The sequence below is a fragment of the Takifugu flavidus genome, chromosome 11, assembly GCF_003711565.1.
Source record: "Takifugu flavidus isolate HTHZ2018 chromosome 11, ASM371156v2, whole genome shotgun sequence".
In the NCBI taxonomy this organism is placed as follows: Eukaryota; Metazoa; Chordata; class Actinopteri; order Tetraodontiformes; family Tetraodontidae; genus Takifugu; species Takifugu flavidus.
In genome coordinates, this window is record NC_079530.1 from 13,764,569 (window position 1) to 13,781,138 (window position 16,570).

At 45.9% G+C, this 16,570-nt stretch overlaps 1 protein-coding gene across 1 annotated transcript; it reads left to right on the top strand.

Moving 5' to 3' along the window:
* The first annotated feature begins 1,847 nt into the window (after positions 1-1,847).
* On the top strand, positions 1,848-15,509 carry LOC130533641 (microtubule-associated protein futsch). Its single transcript, XM_057047217.1, has 3 exons — positions 1,848-2,327; positions 3,624-11,406; positions 11,624-15,509. The coding sequence occupies exons 2-3, from the start codon at positions 3,817-3,819 to the stop codon at positions 14,927-14,929; spliced, it is 10,896 nt and encodes a 3,631-aa protein (XP_056903197.1). The 5' UTR covers positions 1,848-2,327; positions 3,624-3,816; the 3' UTR covers positions 14,930-15,509.
* The last annotated feature ends 1,061 nt before the right edge of the window (positions 15,510-16,570 follow it).

A 16,570-nucleotide genomic window follows, 5' to 3' on the forward strand; every position in this document is an offset into this window, starting at 1 on the left:
AAATGATGAATTTTTCTGCTTCAAGCAAACAGGAGAGCATAAAGATGTTAACCCCCCCACACAAGTTCACCAGTGATAACACAATATCCTTATACAAATCGGCCCCTTTTCCCAAAAAGTGCCAATTTTGTCATGGGGAATCCAGCCAACTCAAACAAAAGCCCTGGAAAAAACCCCACATTCATTCCCTCCAAAATTGAATACAGTAGCTGTGGAATTTAATCATTAGCCAAAACAAAGGAAGCTGAAGTTATAATGACTCCGATCATCATTAAGTTCTGCATGGTGCCCATAATTCGCTGCTTTAATATTTGATAAACAAGTCAAGTTGGTGTTGACATTCAGCTGTGCATGTGGCATCATTGATAAATTTCTGTCACCTAAAAAAAGTCCTGAGGCGGTTTTGTGGAGCATTGTTATATCAAATTAGCTGGAGAGCAGCCAGAAAAGCAGACAAACACGGTGAATATGAGGGGACAACAGTTGAACTCTGTTCTTACACTGCAGTTAATGGGCTTCTTTTGTTGCAGTAATGAAATATTTTGCAGGGATGTGGGGAAATATGTCCTGAAACAGGAGGAAGTGCACATACACTCATCCACAGACAATATGAGGCACATAGAAAGAGCCAGTATGTGGAGGGGGGAGACTTAAACACAATTCTTTTGCTTGACTTTGGGGGCAACGCTTAATTTTATATATATATATATTTTTACTTTTTAAAGACCTAAAGTCAAACAGGAAGTGCCTGTCCAATGAGGGGCTGTGACATGCAGCTTTGCTTCTGTAAGAGCTGACCAATAGCTCAATCAGTTAAAATCAATGAGGAAAATCTTTAAAAGGAGACAACACAGAGGAGCATCTCTTAATGCAGCTGATGTCCACCACATTACCACAGCTCTTCTCCTCCTTACTCAGCACTCAGAAGAGCCTGCTCAGTGTGATCAATGTGACAATCCATACTAGTTTCACAATACAATTATGATCATAGAATTTGAGTCAAAACAAAACTGTCAAAAGTGAATCCAATCGTTTGTTTAAAGTCAGTTCCTTAAACGTCCACTAGAGGGACCAAGCGAACATGAATCAGACTGTCCACAGCTGGATTCAAACTTCACGGGGAAAATTGAGTGTTCCGGAGAAACGCACACTGAGTTATTTTTGCTGAGGGAGGCTTGTGCAAATTAAATTTCATTAATAAAAAACATTTTTAATAAGCACTGAGTGCTAAGGGTCTGAGATCTGAAACAAGCGATGGATGTGAGCAGTGGAGAAGAGTCCAGTTGGGGGGGGGGAATTGGAAAAAAATAGTTGGGAGTGTGGTTGGAGGTTTAGAGAAGAGGAAAGAGATTAGTTAGAAAGGGATTACCTCAGCCTTTCCCATAGTTTAGCGAGCCGTACACAAAAAACCATCTGAGTGTATTTGTGGGTCTGTTTGTGTGGGCACATGTGTCTCTATTAAGGCCCATGTGTGTGTGTCCATCACTCCCTGCCCTGCACCCACTGAGATTCCCAGGAAACTATCTGCTGCAGCAATCTCCTATTATAGCAGCAGGCTGGGGGGGGTGTAGGGGGGATGGGGGGCTGAAATGGGCACCTCCCCTTTCTCTGCCTTATGGCCTTTTCTGTTGGGGGTTCAGTCGGCCTGTAGCCAGGGAGATTAGACGTGCTGCCCTAATGCATGAGTGCAACAGCCATGCTGAAAAGCACCAGGCAGACTGAGGTGAAGGTTACAAAGTTCTGCAGCCAACAAAAAGCTGCCTCCCATTGTGTGGGGATCAGAACTTATGGGAGGTGACCAGGAGCCACTTGTTGGTGCTGAGAGTGTCATTATTTATGCCTACTCAAACTACAACTCCTCAGTGCCCAACCATCCGTCCTTGTTGAGACCCCATCCACCTCCTCTGCTGGCTCTAAAACCTTCCCAGTGTGACACACTGAGAGCCACGAGTTTGCTGTCCAGATTTATAAATAGTTGAGAGGCTGTTTGTTTCATCCGCCTGACACTCGACACCAAAGGATCTCCACAGATCTACATGCTTGCTGAAGACCTCATTCTGTCCAGCATGGTGGACGCTCTCCCTGGGACGACTCCTCTATTTCTGTCTGGTCCCCTGCCCCGTGTCCTGCCGCCTGCCAGTGGTCAGATGCTCAAAATCTTGACAGTGGACTACGTAGATGCTCCTGCCTTGGACTGATGTCAATAAAAAGAGGCAGAGCTGCCAAAGAAGGCTTCCATGAGGTGAGCGGAAAGGGGCAGATCAGCAGAGATTTTGAGGAGAGAGGAAGTTCTCTGAGTTTTCAATTATGGATAGCAAACCTGGAAGGTAAGGACCCACTTTTATGGTATTATTATGATATAGTGGGAGCTCCAGAAAAATCTTTTATATGCAGGTTAGAAGGTGCACATACACATTTTTATCAATCCTGCAAGAGACAACTGACGTAATTCCATTTAATCAAAGTGGCGGTCGCTTGTATTTAACCGTATCCTCTCTGTTGACCTGATTTGTGACAAGTGAAGGATTTGGTGCTGCTCACCCTTCATTTCAAACTACAGGACCCCTTAAAAAGTGAGGCCTCTCTTGGTGTCAGGTGTTAGAGTCCTGCGCCAGTCACTGGACAAAAATAAACACGCAACAAGACTCAGAAATCACACCGAGAGTCTGACACCAGAATACGGCTCTTTCCATACACCGAGATCTGCGTATTCTGTAGCTCCTGAAGTTCATATTTGCAGAATATATATTGTATAAATGAATCATTTTAAGGACAAGAAGCGTGCTCCAGAAGCTGTTATTGAACTACTGGATATCCTGAGAAAGGTGATGAGCCATCTCAGCCATGACGTTACTTTATCGTCTCTAAACATACAAATGATTTATTTAAAAAGCGGCAGAGGGAGTGCAGTCAATTAGAGGGCCACTCTCCCTTTACTGGAAGAAAGATTATCACAGAGATGGTGAGCAATATTTTATTTATAAGCTTATATTTTGGTGATGCTTTATATCCAGCAGTGTGTATTTAGATGCATTGGATGACCAGTGCACCTCAGCAGGGCCTCCGCAGATGGAGTCCAGTTACCGCGAGTGATGAGTGTGACTGGTAGCGCTGGAAAACGGAGCGCTGTCAACACACAACACTTGTTGGTGGCGTCAGATTTACAAGTCATTTTATGTTATTCGTCAAGTGTTGATAAATGAGAAACAAGCAAAAATGACCCTGTTATTGTTGATTTTGATGGAAAGATTTTTACATGGAATATGCACAATGAATATATTTGCACACTTTGTGTGCATGCGCTGGTGTGTGTGTGTGTGTGTGTGTGTGTGTGTGTTATTCCCAAAAGAATTCCCGTTAGTCTATCATTGCTGTACCCAGTAGTTTTATGCACAACATGTGTGTGAAGGTCAGTGTGGAGGAGGAGGAGGAGGAGAAGGAGGATTTGCAGGACTGTTTTCAGAACCACATACAGAACATTGCTGCTTAAGACAACAATTTTAAGCTAAGCCCCACAACAAATGATCTGATGATAGATAAACAGATAAAATAAACATGTTTACTTGTCAGTTATGTGATTACCTTTGAGGCCTGGGCTGATTCTTGTCTTTTTCTCCACGTAGGAAAGCAGAAAATTCCAGGATTTTTTGGAAGAAGGTCAAAGTGAACGCAGTACCACTTAGGAATCTTTACAGTTTTCTGACTGTTGCCCCAAACTCTGGGCCAATCGCCACCAAGCATACTGTATAATTTTGACATCTGTTTTTTATGAATGACTGAGCGGCTGAGGACTGAGGTCGTCGTTCGCAATTTATCATGACCTCAGTGGAGAAGCGGCGCTCGAGCCGGAAGAGCCGCGGACGCAGAAAACACAGCAACGGAGCCCTCAGTGATGCTTCGAGCACTGGTTCTTTTCCAGATGAAACTGACCGCGAAGTCAGCAATTTGACAGATCGAGCATTCAGAAGTCTCTGCATCGGAGACGAGGCTGTTTACAATGACTCCGACCTCAATTTGTCTTCGCCCTGCTTTCAGAGCGAAAGGCAGAGGGCCTTCAGTCAGGGCGGCCCAGACGGAGACATGGAGGAGATTAAAAGAGCCGCACGGGAGAGCTTCAGTCTCAGGATGCAGCAGTATGAACAGAACTGGATGCGGGGAGGAATGTACGAGGCTCAGGTCCACAGAGATCCACAGTGCGGCCTCTATGGGGAAAGTGAACCGCTTTCTGCCACATTCCAGCACTCCTTTGTGAACCCCTCACAACAGGAAGCACTCCCGAGGAACATGGAACCGTCATCCCTCAGCAATGGAGCGACAGAGTTCAGTGTACAGCAAAGGAGGAGCCGGTCTCGGGTTTCCTCTCTCATCCAGGCTTTCAACACTGAAGGATACATGGACGGGGCAGGAAGCGATGGTAAATACAGAGAGTGGAATGACCAGGGTGTCTGGGACAGGTCAGCTTTGATCGGCATCCAAACTGATCTCGCCCAGTTGTCAACGTCGCACCAGCAAACCTTTCATAGTGGTCAGCTCCCCTCAATGGGCCCGTTTTCATTCAAAGATCCAACCCTTTACTCGTCTGGAATGGCAGCCGTGGCTCGCGGGAATGCTGACTCCCCTTTTACCAGATCCCCCCACAGCAAACACAGCGTGTCCACGCAGGTCAACTGTAATTCTAATGTCTTTATTCACAGTGAGTTCAGTCCGTTCAGAGTCTGGAAGGATCGTAACCACTTTCCCCTCCAACACGGAGACGTCTCTGGGTTTTTGAACTGTTCAGAGTTCTCTCAGTGGTACGAGACGCCCATGTACAGAAATCTTTCGATGGAATCCCGACCTCAAGGGCGCTATCACTTTCAGGAGAGAGATATCGGATATCTGAGGAATAACTTCCCACCAATGGTTCCTCCCACTGCTTTCCACACCGCCATGCCGCCGAAATCTGTGTCTGTGGAGAAACGTTGTGAATCTGAGCTGGCAGGTCACCCTCCTCATTGGAACAGGCTCCCGCCACAACGTCCATCAACGGCCTCACCTGCCACGGAGATGTCCCGGCGCGTCCAGGACACCATCAGCTCCGTCAAAGCTTTCCAGCAAAAACTCAAAATGATGACAGAGCAAAGCATCGCAGCCGGGATGCAGACAAACCAACACGATGGATTCATCAGCCATAATAGTTTAATTTATGGCAACGACGTACAAACAGAGGCGCCGACAGTTGTCAGCGGCCACACCAGCACGACTCCCTTCAGGATTAATCAGCTGGACACACCTTTTATTTCCGGACACCAAGAAGTGGTGACATCCACGGTAACGCAGCACCCAGCTTCTCCGCAGCCCGTGGAACACCCTCCAGTGCGAGCGGAAAGCAGGGGAGCCACTCCTGATGTCAGAATGTCCAGCTACAAATCCAGAGCCACGAGTCTTCTCTTCAACCTCAAAGACAACAGGAAGAGAGTGAAAAGCACTTACAGCCCAAACAAATTTAAGGCCTCGGAGACACTGGAGAAAAACAGACAGCAGGTGATCTACGAGCCCAGAGACGCTGTGATCGACATCCCAGATGATCCACCACACGTCCTGCAGTCTTCAGCAGAACACTTCAGCGGGGCAAATATTGTATTACAGCAGTATGTAAAGCAGGGTCAAAACACTGGGTTTTCTGGTACACCATTCAATTCCCAGGCTCCCAAAGAACCCAGAGGTCAATTTTTGCAAAATACAGGTTATTATCAGACACAAGGCGAGTTGCTTCATCACCCTGGGTTTACTGGCTTCACGGTGGAAAATTGCACCAGCAGCCAGCTGCCTAATGGACAGAATCTCTATGAAGACTTCTCATCTTTTACTCCCTGTAAACAAGCAATGAGGAACAATGCAGAAGCTCAGGGAGGAGACCGATACAGACTCAGACCTTCTTATACGTCCGCAGAAACACCAAGGGCAAATTCTCACAACAATCAAACTGGAGAATACTTAATAAGTAAAGCAAATCCTGAGCAACATTTTAATGAAACAGTGGGAAGAGAATCCACCAAGGTGAAGCATAATTACAGTAATGTGTCCTCGCAGAATAGGTGGAGGCAGGCAAACAACCAGGATGCAGAAAATATCAGCCTGAAAACAGCCATCTCTCCATGGAAACAAGAGATAACTTCTTTAATGGAAAAAGACAAACACGCACAAGAGTCTCAAAGAGCAGCCGTGATGAAGGAAGAATTAAAAGTACAGAAAGACAGAGGGAGTGGGGAAAATCAGCAAAGCAGAAATCACGAAATGGAGAAAAAAGAGCTGCGGGAGAATGGAGCGAAAAATACTCTAAATATCATACGTCCATACAGGCAGCAGCAACATGAAATCTTTGAGGACAAGCAGGCACTTCAATACACCCCACATGAAAATGAGAGTAAAGATTGGATGAAGAATTATCAAGACCGTGGAGACCAACAAAACTTTGACTTAAGCAAATACGAGTGCATGTTCGTGCACGGGGGAGATGAGAGACGGGGCAATGAAATGCAGAGTCTCCAGGCTACAGTAAGTAGACCACAGTTTAAACAGGAAACGCTGAAAAAGCCTCTATCTAACCCGGACAATGCATCTGCCCCCGCAACTGCAAACCAGCCAGAGCACAGTCAGGCCGGACAGGCCACAGCAGAACACAGAAAAGCACAACACGCCCAAGCAGAGCTGGCAGAGGCTCAGAACACGGCTCAAGAGGTGCAGCGCAGAGCAGAGAAGGATCAGATAATTTTAGCAGAGCAGGCCAGTTCAGACAAAGTCAAAGCAGGACAGACAAAGGGGGAACTGAAGGAACACAAGAGAGTACAACGAGATATCACAGAACACGCTCTAGACGAGAAAATGAAAGAGAACCAGTCAGAAAGTTCCAGAGAGCAACAGACTAAGGCAGAACAGACAAGAGAGGAGCCAAAACATGTTACTGGGGAAACAGGAGCCAAACACAGAAGAGAGCTGCAGGGTGAAACGGTCAACCCAGAACATCCTGCAGCAGAGAGGCTGAAAGAGGAGCGTCTGATGACTGAAGGGACAAGAGCTAAACAAGTTCAAACTGAGCACTCCTGCAGAGAAACTCTAAAAGCAGAGCAAGTCATTGAGAAACAGGAAAGAGAGCAAGGAGAGGTGGAACTAATTCGACTGGAAAATGTTCAAGCAGGACAAGCTGCAGCAGAGAGCAGAAAAATAGAACACACTTCAGGGACTAGAGAACATGAGAAGACCAAAGCAGATGAGGGCGAGTTCATTCCTGAGGGTCGAGTAAAACAACCTAGGACACAGAAAGGCTACCGAGTGGCGAAAAAGGCTGAGAGTCCAAGGTTGGAGCATAGAAAATTGGAGCTGGCTAAAGCATTGCTAGTAAACAGAGAGAACATGTTGGAAATGTGCACTAAACCTGCAGTAAAACTGAAAATAACACCCCAGTTGAAAAGTGAGCCGGATAAAGTTGAGCAAGTTAAGACGGAGCTGGCTAAAGCTAAAGCAGAGCTGGCTAAAATAAAGGAGAAAATGAGAGAAGAGAAAAAGGAGAAAGCCAGAAACACAGCTCCTACAAAGGATGATGGGGAAAATCTGTCGAAGGCGAATCTTGATAAAAAGGAAGAGCTGAAACATCAGGAAGGGGCAGCACAAAATCATCAACGGAGCCAAGACTTGGCTGTTGTGAGCAGGGAAATTCAAGCTGATTCTGGGCCTGATGATTATGAGCGACTTAGACAGAAATACGGCTTTACAAATACAGCTTCAATGAACAAAAATAAAATGTCTGCTGCAGAAAATGTATTGCCCACTGATAACAGCGAAACCCGATCTTTATCTCCTAATGAATTTGAGAGGAGGAAAGATGATGACTCAAAAGATAAAGACAGTCCTAAAACCAGATTTGCATCAGTTAAAACAGAGAATAAAAGGCAAGCAGACAGCTTAAAACCCAGTGATGGGACAGAAACTCCCTATGTTTACAGTGAGTCATCCAAAGAATTCAAATTGTCTAATGATTATGATTTATTAGTCGACAAAGTGAATGATGGCAGTGTTCAAATACTGGAAAAATGCAACTCTCCAAAACACATTTCAAAGCAGGGAGGTTCTGATTTGGCTAAAGTGCCTCTAGATAGAAAAAATAAATCTGCTGAACACAGTTCAGGTCCAGCTAATGACCCACATCTTACCCCCTCCAGATCTCTGTCCCATAAAGAGAGAGTCCAAACCAAGCAGGAGATTCTGACTTCCAGGATAAAAGCTTATGCTGAAAAAGAGATTTCAGCCATTAAAGAAAGCTTAGCCAAGCCAGATGGGTTTCTATCCATAGCCTTTTCCAAGTCAACGGGAGTTAGTCAAAACCCGGAGGCACAGAGGTCCCCATCACAAGAAATGTCTAACAAACATGACAGTAATACAGTTAGGATGCAACAGATGGAGGCTTCAGGAGCACAGAGGAAACCGCTCAGGTCTCTTTCATCGACCAGCTCTGCTCCAGTTCCAGTTCAGTCTGCAGCACCCATCAGTGAGTTCATCAGTCCTTCAGAGGTCCCCAAAGAAGCCAAAACCAGCAACATAAAATTGTCTGAAACACCAATCCTGACAAAGCACAGTGACTTCATTCACACCAAAGAAGGCTTTGATGGAAATCAACTCCAAAAGAACAAGCCTAATATCGATTCACCAGTAAAATGTGAAGCGCACATGCAGCAAAACAAGGATGAAATCAAGGAAGGAACTCATGGAGCTATACCTGGAGAAGAGAAAAAGGCCCTTGTGCAAAATTCTCCTTCAGCAGCCAATCAACAGAATGTGGATCAATTAAAGACAAATGAAGCTGAAAACTCCAAATCTGAGCCAAGAGAAACGGCTGAGGAGGACTCAAGACCTTCGCTTAAATTTGTCCAGGGACAGGATGAGACACCAGCGACTGACGACAGTTTGCAGATTATGGGAATAATGGTGACGGTGAGAGAAAGAACATCGCCGCCTATGAGCAACAAGCAGGGGAAGAATAACACTGAAACTGAGCCCAGTTCAGCAGAGACAGGTCCCGACCGTCCCAGCATTGGAGGAGAAGTGAATGAAAGTGTACAAAGTGACGACACACTGGACGCCCATTCTAGGATGAAAGCAGACCAAACCAGAGCTGGTACGAATGATCATCCTGAAACTGTGAAAGATACATCAGGCACTGTGTCTGAAAATGTCCAGGAGAAATGCACTAACCTGCAGCAGAGGAATTCTGTAGGACCCCAAATGGAAACAGAATTGCAAGAGCTGCTAACTGAGGAAGGGCCGTCCTGCTCTCTACTGACTAAAACTAAAGTTATAGATGTAAATGAATCCCACCTTTACAAGCAGGACACCAAAGAAAGAGAAACCAAGGGGGGAGATGAATTAAAGCACGATGAGAAAAATCTCCCTCAAAAAGCCCATGAAAATGATAACTGTCGTGCTGAAACTCAAAAACAATTTGACTCCCAATTGTTTCTGAAGGAAGAAATGGTCGTAAATCCATCTGAGAGCCTCCACATCTTGGGCCAGATATCACCCCTACTGGCCGAACAGAGACACGACGTAGCAACAGTGACATCATTCAAGGAAAGTGGTCCTAATCAGTTATTAGGGACAGTGAACAAACACAAATGTCCAGAGGTGCCCATGAAAGAAAATAAGCTAGAGGAGAAGGTGCATATAGGCAGCATCGCCATAAGAGTGGTGCCAGCAGAAGCCAAGGATGATCCTGATCGTGGCTACGCAGAAAAGGGGAACGGTTTAAAAACTGAAGACAAAACAAACGATGGAACTCCCACAAGCAGTGTGGAGATCAAGGACAGTCAAGAATCAGGGAACATATCATCCAGTGTGAAGAACATGCCCGACTTACTGAAAAGCTTCACTGATCAAAACGCTGGAAGAAGTGAGAAAATAGTGAGTGAATCAAAGATCCAACCGATGGAGGGGGGTTATTTTCAAATAGAAAGGGTCACAGAAACAAATGTCAAACCACAGAGTAGCCAAAATCCCAAAGAGGTATGTGAATGGGATCTTCCTGGATTAAAGAAAGCAGCTGTCAGCACTGAAGGAAAACATGAAGCGTTTGCATTGGAACAAGCTAAAATGAAAACAGTGGAATCTAGTTCAGAAAACGTAGAAGATGAAAACATGGAAACAAAAATGAGGGAAACAAGTTACACCGTGCCATTAAAGCAGGGTGGCAGTCCCTCGGAGATGCAGTGCGTCAGAAATACTAGGGCAGATGTGGGCAAGTCTGCTCCCATCTCAGCCCAACACCGACCCAGCTCATCAGAAAAGGAAAGACAGAGTTCGCAAAGTCAATTCGCCACAAGTGAAAATGTTAAAGAAAAGCAAGAAGTCAGACCTAAAACAAAAGAGAGAACTTCCACAATCCCTGAGATATCAGCCATTGCTGATTACGCCAGGTTAAAAGTCATTGTTTCAGAAGAACGGGAAAACACTATCCAGGAATTCCCACCCCACAAAAAAGAAGGATTCTTTCCTCTAATACAGTCTCGCCATAGCAGACGTCCAGTGTTCACAGCTGAGCCACAGATGCCTGCTGCGAAGGAGAGAACTTTGCCAAGTAAGACAGAGATCAGAACAAAAGTGAAGAAAGAGTCGAAACCTTTGGTGTTTCCCATCACGGAAAAAGAACACCAAAGGACCGGCATGTTTAAACTGGGAGACAAAGAAAAACAAGAGAAAAACACAGTTGTGACAAAAGAAAACCACATTGATAAAACTCGGAATCTTGATGACTGTGAGTCAAAAACTGAACCACCACCAAAATTAAACCAACATCTTCACCCACAACCAAATGAGAAACAAATGGACAACGATGACAAGATGAATGGAAGTCATCCGTCTAAGAGTGGAGAAGAAAGGCAGGAAACATGTAGGGGGGGAGAGAAAGAAACTACTACCAAGCAGAAAGGAGCAAATCACCCAAAGGAAGTGCAAGCTCCTCGAAAAAATGTGGAGGATAAAACTGAAGAGATAAAAATTAAGCAAACGATAGTGGAAAGCAGAACTTCTCTAGAGGAAGAAGGAAGAAGAGCTGCTCAGAGAGAAGAGGAGAGAAGAGCACGAGAGAGGGAGGCCACAGCTATTCTGATCAAACAGAGGTGGGAGGAACAGAGGGAAGCAGAGAGAAGAGCTGAAGAAGAGGGACGAGCAAAGCAGATGGAGGAAGAGAGGAGGAGAATAAGACAACAGGAAGCAGTTAGGTCACTGGAGGAAGCCAAAAGAAGAGCTAAATTACAAGAGGAGGAACAGCAAAAAATTAAGAACGAGGAGTGGAGCAGGCTGAAAAAGCATGAGGAGGGTAGAGCTGCTCATGCAGCACAAGACACACTATTAGAGAAGCACCAAAGTTTTATTGAAGTAGAGGAACAAAGGAGAGCTGAAGAACAGGAGCAGCAGAGGAGAGCTGCTCAGGAGGAGCAGAAAAGAAGAGCTGAAGAACAGGAGCAGCAGAGAAGAGCTGTTCAGGAGGAGCAGAAAAGAAGAGCTGAAGAACAGGAGCAACAGATGAGAGCTGTTCAGGAGGAGCAGAAAAGGAGAGCTGAAGAACAGGAGCAGCAGAGAGAGAGCTGCTCAGGAGGAGCAGAAAAGGAGAGCTGAAGAACAGGAGCAGCAGAGAAGAGCTGCTCAGGAGGAGCAGAAAAGGAGAGCTGAAGAACAGGAGCAGCAGAGAAGAGCTGCTCAGGAGGAGCAGAAAAGAAGAGCTGAAGAACAGGAGCAGCAGAGGAGAGCTGCTCAGGAGGAGCAGAAAAGAAGAGCTGAAGAACAGGAGCAACACAGGAGAGCTGCTCAAGAGGAGCAGTTAAGAAAATCACAGTTAGAAGAGCATCAAAGGAGAACAGCTCAAGAGGAGCAACAAAGAAAGGCTACAGAACAGGAGCATCAAAGAAGAGCTCTTCAAGAAGAGCAGCAGAGGAGAGCTGCGCATCTGGAAGAGCTTCAGAGACGAACAGTTCAAGAGGAGCGCAGGAGGAGAGCTGCCTATGAGGAACAACAGCGAAGAGCTGCAACAAAAAAGCAACAGTCAGAGGAGCAGCAAAGACAAGATGTTCAAAAGGAACACCGAAACAAAGCTGCAGTAGATAAAGAGAAACAAGAGAGGGCTGTGGAAGACCAGCAGAAAAGGACTGCTGAAGCTGAGGCTCGGCAAAGGAGAGTTGCTCAAGAAGAACAGCAAAGGAGAGCTGCTGAGTTTAAGGAACAGCAAAGAAGAGCTGTTACCGAGGAACGGCAGCGGAGAGCTGCACAACTGGAGCAAAGAATGAGATCTGCTGAAGAGGAACAACAAAAGAGAGCTGCAAATGAAGAGCATCAGAGGAGAATGGCAGAATTAGAAGAGCAGCAAAGAAGAGCTGTAGAGGAGAAGCAGAAGCAAAAGACAGCTGTAAAAGAAGAGCATCCGATGAAAACAGCACATCTGGATGAACTGCACAGAAGAGCTGTAATCGAAGAGCAGCTAGATAGTGCTCCACCTGAGAAGCAGCATAGTAAAAAAGCTGATGGGGAGCAACAAAGAAAAGCTGTGATAGAAGAACAGCTACGGAGAGCTGCTGAGATGGAGAAACTGCAAAGATCTGCACAAGAGGAACAGCAAATAACTGCTTTTCCCAAGCAACAAAGGCAGGATGAACCAAATATATCTGTTGGTGAGAAAAATCAAACAAAAGGGAGAGAGGAGGGAAGAAGTGCTCAAACATCAGAGAAGAAAACAAAACAGATTCAGAATGAATTGGAGCACCAAATTGAAGGGAAGACAGATGGTAGACCAAATAGAGAAGTATGGCTGCGAGCACAGGAAGAGGACAAACGGAGGGTTGCTCATAAAGAGAAAACAATAATTAAAGAAAGAGAAGCAGCGGAAGCCAAAGTGGACAGCAGCAACATGCTTGGAGAGAGGCACTCAGCAGTGACAGACGAGAAGAGAGTAGAACAAGAGCAGATGTCAGATCAAAGAAATCATGAGATCACTGTGAAAGAGACTGACGGGGAGAGAGAAATGTTAGCAGCTTATATAGAAAAAGAGAGAGCTGCTCAAATGGAGCAGCAGAAAAGAGCTTCACAGCTGATAGATGCCCTCCAGTACTACACCATCGCCTCAGCAGAATCAGAAAGGAAAGCCAGAGAGAGGCGCTCGTGTTCCCCTGGACCTCCCCAACGCAGAAACCATTTATCAGCTCTTGAATCAACTGGGGACCATCATGTTAAGCTTTATAGACAGCAGGCCCCGTCCTCTCCTGCTCCATCGCTACCTCGGTCAAATACTTCCTCTCCTGCTCTAGGAAACAAGCCGTCAATGTTTAGGGTAAAGGATAACACTCTTAGAGGGTCCTCATTCGTCAAGTCGGTAAAGCCTCGTTTCCATAAGAGCTTTGGAGATGATTTCAGAGGTGTCTCCCCCATTGGTTCAGAGAAATTGGAGGAGGAGCAGGATGCATTGAGAAGCCGCACAGTAACTCCTCTCCATCTTGACACCGGGTCAAACAGACTCACAGCAATAAAAGACTCGTTCCCATCAGCATATTCTTCACAGGGTTCTTCAGGTGCTCTCCAACATTACAGACCTTACAGCAGGAGGAGCGTTGCCCTGGACGAAGATGACTCTCGCTCTGTCGTCAGCATCATGTCAGAGGATGTGGAGAGTTTTGCCACCAGCGCTACAGACCTGGCTGATGTCAGAACGCTATATGAATATGAGAGACCGGAATCCTCCTGCAGCTTCAGCAGTGATATGTCTCGTTCTCTGGGGAAGCCTCCAGTCGTCCCTCCAAAGAGCGAGAAAGCACTACGCAGGGCGAAAAGGTTGACTACTCGGAGGATCAAGAAGGAGTTGTCCAAAGTTGTAGTGGACAATCCTCTTGAAGGCTCTGTGATGCCCTCCGCTTCCTCCACTGAGGTACAGTCCTCCAGCAGGACTGCTGTAGCTACCCCTCACTCTTCCCCACCTGTCTCCCTCGCTTATGCTCCAAAGCAGGGATCTAGCTTGCCTTCCTCCCACACAGAGCCCCAGTCTTCCCTCCCTGCTACAGCCTATGCCACTGGTCCCATCTCTGTGCCGGCTGCCTCGTCCCATGTGGCTACCTCTGTTTCCCTCCCTGCTGCTTCGCCTCATGCTATTGGAACTGTGACTCATGCTAATGCTCCAAAGACAATTGCTAATGTTCCATCTTCTCCCACTCTCCATCATACTAGCCACCAAGCTCCAGTGGCCAAGTATCAGTTTGAGTCCAGCTACCCCAACTCCTACCCGCTCACCCAGCGGAAGGTGTTACAAGACGTCGGGTCAGGTCAGTATTTCGTGGTGGACATGCCCGTTCAAGTGAGAACCAAGACGTTTTTCGACCCAGAGACGGGAAGGTATGTTCAGCTCAAGGTCCGTGAGTCTGCCAGGAGGCCTTCCCAATCCCAGCTCCAGCAACCATATAACCCGCCTCAACCCCAACCTCACGCTGTCAAACTGCACCATCAGGACCCTCCCACTGTGGAGACCGGTGTTTTTCATCAAGGGTACCATCGGTACCCACAAGGCTATCAACCAGCAGATATCAGCACCGTGCCACACAGTAGGTCCTCAGTACCAGGAACCCTCTACCAGGACCAACAGCCTATCAGGGACAACACCAGCTGCGCGCCTGCTGCCGGCGAAATGAGACAGGACCCCGAAGAGCATTACTACAGATCAGAGAAGACGCCATACATGGACACCGTTAATGACTTAGACAGGAATTACAACACATTAGAGCGGTTCCCAGAGTCTGATGCAAACAGCCAAAGAGCAGGAAGCTTGGTTTCCAAAAACGATAACTCAGCCCACTCTCAGTGTGGGTCCCGTGACATAATAACCATGAGTGAACTGGAGGATTTTATGGAGCTATCTGACTGGTGAGAGGGTTGTTACAATTAATGTAAATCTAGTTCAATAAAAGATTGAAACTACATTGTAAAGGACCTTTTCAAGGTAGAAGCTGTGTTGTGCTGTAAAGTTGCTGCTGTAACTTAAAACTTTTTGTCACAGAAAAGTTCACCATTCCATTTGACTTTGAATGTTAGAAGCTTTTTCCTTTGTGTTTGACTATTGCTTGGTCACTTCAGCAGAAATGATGCTATCAGATGTAATAGAACAACAGTTGGCAACACTGGCAGTTGCACTTTAGATGTTATTATCGTTGCTTTGCTGGAGAAATCCTACGTTTCTCATTCTTTGTGATGCATGAGTTTTACGCGCAGCTTAATACTAATGGTGAAACCGACAACTGGATTATTGCTGTTTTAAAGTTTAAAGATTGATTCTAGTCCATCTCTAAAGCTGGAGATTTGTGATAATGTATCTGTGTTGCGGTGAGAATGGAACAGTTTGACATGGACGATGAACGCACACTTCATTCAAGCAGATCGTTTCCCACCTCAGTGTCACTCAAAGTCCCTTTGCCGATGTTAAGTAAATAAACAACAGTGGCAATACAAAACAGTGTGGCTGCAGGTTCATTTCATTTTACACATTTCTTTTCATCGCCATCTTTTCGATTCATAAAATGTACCCTTGGCGTAAATTACTCGAAATGAAAACAATCTTTCCAAACAAATTACAACTGAATGTACAGCGAAAACTCCTGCGGGACAAAAATAAAGAGATCGGGTGACATAAATTCATATCTCCTACTGGCATCAAATTACAGAGATTGCACTAGTTAAATGCCTGCATTGTGATTTGCCTTGCTTCATAAACTCTGACTGAATGATCTATAAGTGTCAACCTCCACACTGGAGATACCTAAAACGAGACCAAACGCCAGCCCACACCTTTGCAGCTGTGGTCCCCAAACAACCCATGTTGAAATGGCCCCTTTTTGAGGTTTTTAGATGGTGTTTGATGTGTTTTTTATTTAAATATTTGTGAGGCACATTGGAAATCGCGTGGATTGGATTTGCTGGAGAAGCACTTGCATGGTGCCACCACTGCAGGGCAGAGGCGTGTGAGACTTGAACCTGACACTTGACCAAAAACCCAACAGATTCTGGAAAGTTTGACATTTAGATGAGAATTTAAAAAGCACCCTCTACCCCCCCTTCCCCCAAAAAAAACAACATTTTTTTAAATCTAACTTTGAAAAACAACTGAAAACAGCTTCACTGTGCACGATTCGCTGCTCCAGAGCCTTTGAAGGGAACCTACATAAGACCTGAAGGGTGAATGTGTTGTGTAATTCCATTTGGCTTTGGCAGAAGTCGTAGCGCCAGCAGAAGGCCTGCCTCAGCAGTTTATCCTGCCCAATAAAGCAGCAGGCTTCATACCTCTGGGGCAGTCTGACAACCACAGCCAGAGACAAGCCCATGCCACTGTGCCCAGCAGACAGGGAGAGGTCCCAGCAAACACGCAAGCAAACACGCTCACATGCAGCTCAAAGCTGTCAGCATTGATATTTGCTTGACTTTTAATATGATATGATATGAGATTTTTTTCACATCGATGTTTATGATGCTGTTTTGTGCTGGAAATGCACACTCAGCACTTGGTTCCCATATGCTT